Source organism: Microcebus murinus, chromosome 4, assembly GCF_040939455.1.
Source record: "Microcebus murinus isolate Inina chromosome 4, M.murinus_Inina_mat1.0, whole genome shotgun sequence".
Lineage (NCBI taxonomy): Eukaryota > Metazoa > Chordata > Mammalia > Primates > Cheirogaleidae > Microcebus > Microcebus murinus.
Window position 1 is genome coordinate 72,843,066 of NC_134107.1, and position 6,101 is coordinate 72,849,166.

The 6,101-nt window shown below is 40.9% G+C and overlaps 1 protein-coding gene across 1 annotated transcript; it reads left to right on the forward strand.

The window, feature by feature from the left end:
• Positions 1–212: 212 nt before the first annotated feature.
• On the forward strand, positions 213–5,750 carry LOC105866650 (tripartite motif-containing protein 43-like). The gene is made up of 6 exons (XM_076002417.1): positions 213–629; positions 1,356–1,451; positions 2,788–3,018; positions 3,526–3,548; positions 4,048–4,145; positions 5,257–5,750. Exons 1-6 carry the CDS (start codon positions 213–215, stop codon positions 5,748–5,750), a joined length of 1,359 nt encoding a protein of 452 aa, XP_075858532.1.
• The last annotated feature ends 351 nt before the right edge of the window (positions 5,751–6,101 follow it).

The following is a 6,101-nucleotide window of genomic DNA, read 5'->3' on the forward strand; positions in this document are numbered from 1 at the left end:
GAGTCACAGCCTCATTCCAAATTTACTTAGATATTTATTTGTCTCTCCAAATAGGTAGAAGATTAAATTCCTCTGTTTTCATCTGCAAACTAAATCCTATTCTGCCCTAAATTGAAGAATACTGTTGAGTCACAGCCTCATTCTAACATTATTTAGATATTTGTCTCTCCAAAAAGGTAGATTAAATTCCTATGTTTTCTTCACTCAGAAAAATGGACTCAGACTCACACATCACAGAAGTCTTCCAGAGAGAACTCATGTGTGCCATCTGCCTCAATTGCCTTATAGACCCAGTTACCATAGGCTGTGGACACAGCTTTTGCAGGCCCTGCCTCTGCCTTTCCTGGGAAGAAGCCCACACTCATGCCTCTTGCCCAGAGTGTAGGAAACCATCACAACAGAAAGACTTCAAAACCAATATTACTCTGAAGAATCTAGTGTCCATTGCCAGAAAGGCCCGCCTCTTGCAAATCCTGAGCTCTGAGGAACAGATGTGTGGTACCCACAGGGAGAAGAAGAAGATGTTCTGTGACGTGGACAAGAGCCTGCTGTGTTTGCTCTGCTCTAACTCCCAGGACCATAGAGCTCACAGACACTGTCCCATTGAAGTGGCAGCTGAGGACCACCTGGTAAGTGACACCTCTGAGAGCACTTTAGAAAAAACGGGAAGGTAGACAGTGATCTGGCACCTCTTATATTATCCTGGATTGAACTTGAGCCCATTATCTGAAGTGAGATATCACAAGATCGGAAGAATAGGCTCCACTTGTATTCCCAATCAAGTTGGCACTAACTGATTAACACTATGGTGCTCACATGGTAGAAATATTCTCCAGGGATTAGTGGGATGGGGGTAAAGTCACAACAACAGGACACAGTGAGCATTGTAGAGGGGAAGGGCATGCTTCTAACCCTCACTTGGGTGAGGCAAAGACATAAAATGTAACCAAAATGTTTGTACCCTCATAATACCCTGAAATGAAAACAAAACAAAAGAAAAACAGAAGGTCGTAGTGTTAAGAGACTGGAAGGAAGATGAGGATCTTAAATACTGGACAAATAAATAGAAAAACAGTGCACTACAACAGCGGGCACTGGCATCAGTAGAGGCAGGTCCTGAAGCAGTGTGCTTGACTGAAAATGACCCACATTACATGAAATCTTCTTTTGTTAATTTCCTACTATGAAATCTCTCAGAATTGCTAACTATTATCAAGGAAAAGCAGGAAAACATTTGATTCTCCCACCCTCCCTAGTGGACTTATATCTAATATCCCTTGCGTCTCTATAGTGGTCAGGGACTGAAATCTATGGTATTTCCTTCTCTGCTGCTCAAATGTATTGTTCCTTTGCAGGAGAAGATCTTAAAGCAAATGAGCTCTTTATGGAAAAGGATGCAAGAAAATCATAGAAATCTACATGAGGAGAGGAGAACAATCCTCTTGTGGGGGGTGAGTATGAGGACATTGCTTCCTGACAACCAGTTTTAGAGCAACATGATAGAAGACATCCATTAATAACTGGAATTGAAATTTTCATATGACACAAGACTCTGATATGTTTATTCATAGGAAAAACAGTTCGAATTTTTTAAAATAATCATTCAGGTGTTCAGGAAATGTTTCTGCAGATAAATTTAAAATCATCTGAATGCTAAAGAAGAAGTGTTTACAATCCATGGTTATTTCAGGCAGATATTTCTGTATGAGGTGAATTCTACAAATCAAAGGGTATACAGTTGGGACTGAAGGGGTTTCATAACGCTGAACGCAATGATGGGCAGAGGGAAGGAGTGGGTGTGAAGAGTCACCGAAGAAGTGTGGCTGTGACGCTGATCTCTGACAGCACAGGGGCCACGTGATGGTGCAGCTTCAAGTGGGAAAAAATTGAACATGCTGAAAAGCTGTGGAAAAGTGGGGGGAAAGAGACTGGGGGGAGTGAGAATGAATAGATAAATATTGGTAAGATTGACACAATGGCATGAGGATTAATGTTCTCAGAATGTCAGGGCATTACAGTACTTGTGACCTTAGATAGCAGGAAGAAAGAAAGCAGGACAGAAGTCAGTGTGAGGGTTTGGCTAAACATTTTACTAAGTTACCCTTTGTGTGGCAGCTTTTTATCCTGAATATAATGCATGGGCAGCTTTTCTGCTAAGGCTGATTATTGAGGCTTTGAATTTAGGAGGTTTGAGACTAGAGACTGATGAGTAACAAAGATCAGATATTATATTAGATATAATGATTTACCAATCAATCAGAAATTTCAATTGCTTTCACGTGGTAGTTCAGATTTGTGAGGATATATATAAAATACTTTAAACCCGAAAGGCATCAGTTTTTGAGGAATTTCTGAATTCGATGAATGTTGAGGGAAGGTCTGGTTTACCTCTTCATATTTTTTAATTTTTTTATTTCTTTGTTTTTTTTTCTATTTTTAGTTGGCCAATTAATTTTTTTCTATTTTTAGTAGAGACGGGGTCTCGCTCTTGCTCAGGCTGGTCTCGAACACCTGGGCTCAAAAGATCCACCCACTTCAGCCTCCCAGAGTGCTAGGATTATAGGCGTGAGCCACCTCGCCCAGCCCTCTTCATATTTTTAATAAAGAATAGACAACAATTGAAAGAAGGAGCAGGATGAATGTGTGTATTCTAAGAACTGGGAGGATGTGAATTAGGGTGCATGTAGCTGATTAGTAGAGAACATGATTCAGAGAGAAACTGATGGAGTTTAAGTGGAGGAGGATGAAGCTGGCCTGTGTGTGTGATCAGAAATCCCTGTCCTGCAGGGCTATGCGCATCTATGGGAAAAGATGATCCGGGATGAGTACAGGAAGCTGCCTCCAGCTCTCCAAGAGGAAGAAAGACAACATATAGAGAGACTGACAAAGGAAAACCGAGAGATTTTTCAGCAACTTAATACAAGTGAGGCCAAAATGGATGAAAAGAGGAAACAACTAAAAGAAATGTACAGCACACTGATGGAAATGTGCCAGAAACCAGACGTGGAGCTGCTCCAGGTAGTAAGTGATGATGTGCCGTGAAACACTTTCTATTAACTGACATTTCCATCTTTGCCCTCCACTGTTTCTTTGGACAAACAAATTACTCAGGGAAATTCAATTTTGTCTCCATTGGAAAATGAGTAGAATTTTGGGCAAAGCTAACATTTTCTTTCTCCTCCTGTGTGGAAGTCCCCAGTTTGCAATGTGCTTAATTTGAGGCAGGCAGCCCTTTGGGGACAAGCCCTGGGAAAGACACTTGCAGAGGCGGGTGGTTTGCAGCAATGCAGTCACTGCCCACGTCTTCCTCTTCATTCCAAGGCAGGCTTCTGAGTCTGTCAAGAATTTAGATTCTGTATCTGTTTTACTGGGATCATTCCTATGAAGACAAAGGTGCATTTATTAATATAAGGAGGGTTGGGGTGATAGTTTTGGTACTTTCTGAACTTTCCCTTATCCAAAGCCTGGATGGGAAGAATAACTAACATGTGAAGATGGCTAAACTACTTTCTTTTTTCTTTATAGGATTTCGGAGATATACTGGCAAGGTATGTTTCACCTTTAATATGAGCAGGGCCACTGGGGGGGGCGATTATTACATAAATCTCGTGTTTTCTCACAAAGCGAAAACATAACTAACAAATTAAGTCAAATTGTCCTATGTTTAATATTTTCTCTACACCATTGTACCACAAGTTAATGTCCCTCAGCCTTCCTATGTGTCACAGGGTCATGTGTTGAAGGGCTGAGTGGAGATGTTACTAGAATACAGTGGCCTGTGTTTTTAGGATTCAGAGTCACAAACATACAGAGATAAACAACATAGTTACAGACAGTAGCAGAAAGAAGCAAGTAATTTTGGGGGGCAATTTTTTTTGTGGAAATTGATGAAGACTAAGAATGATTTTCTAAAAAAGCCACAATCCATTCCAGGATCGTGTACACTGCAATGTCAGAAAAGGGATTTGATGACGCAGTCTAAGTTGGAAATTATTTAAACACGGACACCAGACAGATGAACTAACTGAACTAATTGCCTCCTTGCAGGAGTGAGTCTGTGCACAAGCACATGCCCCAGCCTGTGAACCCAGAGCTCAGTGCAGTGCCCATCACCGGACTGCTGGACAGACTCAACTGCTTCCGAGGTGAGTGTCAGCCCATGGGTGGGACCACCATGCAGTGTCTTCAATGATGGTTTCCTGTGGGCCAGCTTGCCCTCTGCAATGATCTTTCATTGAGAAGAGAACAGCCTGTGATGAGGCATTTATAGTTACAGTTGTACCATCATCATATGGGCACAACTAAATGAAAGCTGGTGAAAGATAAGGTGATTCAGCCTAGTAATAAATTACATAGAAAACAGAAAACACACAAAACAAAAACTCCTGTGGAACATAGAACCATTCTCTGATACAATGAGAGTTAAATGAGTTATATAGAACTGATTATTAACTCAGGGCATTCCACTGTCAAATTAAGTGCAGTTAATGATTGTGGTAGAATGGCTAGTCTTTTATTTTTAAATGTATTTCAGTTAAAGTTTCATAGTAATTGAATTTGTGGTAATGTAGGCTTTAATTGATGTAATGAAAAAGAACTAAATGATTTTCTATAACTAAAGGTAAAAACTGAGAACTGATGAACAACAATAAAGTGATTGGTTGGTTGATGAAGCTTAATATATAGAGCTCCATGACAGACCACAGTTAGTCCTGCAGGAAAAAGATGAGTAGGCCTGAGTCAGGCATAAAAGCCACATAATGCTTAGAAGGAAATCACTTCCAGTACCATATATTCAGATTTTCTCTTCATCTTAATATCAACTTCCTGGCTAAACTGGCAGAGTACAATATCTCTGGCAAGGTGGTACCCTCCTGTTTAGAGCTAAGAAATGCTCTCTTCCCCTACTTCTCTACCCCAAAAGAGAAAGAGCAGTGGAGGCAACTTGTAGTGTTGTGGACTTATCTTCATGCACAGGCTTCCAGTTTCTCATGCGTTAGGAAAAGCTGTCAACCAAAGGAGGCATCACCTCCTTCCCATTTATAATGCCTAAATTTTTAGGAATTGTTTTACTTGGGGTAGGTATTTCCTTCTGCAAATATTCTGGAAGCCTTTGAAGCCAGTACTTTTCCCACCAGAGATTTTTATAGAAATTTGACATGTTTTTTTTTCCAGCGAGACTCTACATCAGTGATCTCATCTCCTATATTTAACTGAAAAACTGATTTTTACTAGAATGTTCTCTTCTTTCCACAGTCGAGATCTCCTTCCATAATGAAACAACCAATCCCAATATCAGGCTGTTTGATGATGTGAGAAGCTTGATACTTAGACCTGACCAACCAGATGCATCTGTGAATACTGGCGAGTCTAACTGCTTTGCTATGAGGGGAGTCCAGGCCTTCAGCGCTGGGAAACATTACTGGGAGCTGGATGTGGACCACTCTATGGACTGGGCTCTAGGGGTCTGCAAGGATTCCTTCATAAGGAACAAGGGCACACTGTTGGAATCTAAGGACGTATTTCTTCTTTTATCTGTGAAGGAGGATAATCGCTGCACTCTCTTCACCACCTCCCCGATGGTTCCTCACTATGTGGAGAAACCTCTGGGCCGCATTGGTGTGTTTATCAATTGTGAGAGTGGAAGTGTGAGTTTTTTGAATGTTGCCAGGAGTTCACTTATATGGAAGTACCCTACTACCTCCTTCTCTTTCCCTGTCAGGCCTTTCTTTCTCACTGGCCACAGATGAGCAGGGGTGAGTCAGGAACCAGACTGCAGGTGTGGGAACTACTCCATGTGCTGGGGAGCCCTTCTCAGTTGAAACAAATCAATCATGCTTGACTGTCTTCTATTTTGTCTACTTTAACATAACTTCATTTTACTGTTATTAAAAGGGCAATGCAAAACATTTGTGGTCCATTTTCTTTAAGTTGAAATCATCTCTTGTGGCCTATTATCTAAAATACATATTGTGATTTTTTTTTCCTTGCTTTGTGAATCCATTGGGTGGAGTTCTGAAAATATCAATACCAAATTAAAGGTCTAATGGAAGAACACAGAGTGTGAACATGATGGACAGACATACCTTGTTTGTCACAAT

Coding starts and splice junctions, on each gene's coding strand:
- LOC105866650 (XM_076002417.1), top strand. CDS start 213: ATGGACTCAGACTCACACATCACAGAAGTCTTCCAGAGAGAACTCATG. Junction 1,452..2,787: donor GAACAATCCTCTTGTGGGGG/GTGAGTATGAGG, acceptor CCTGTCCTGCAG/GGCTATGCGCATCTATGGGA. Junction 4,146..5,256: donor CAGACTCAACTGCTTCCGAG/GTGAGTGTCAGC, acceptor TTCTTTCCACAG/TCGAGATCTCCTTCCATAAT.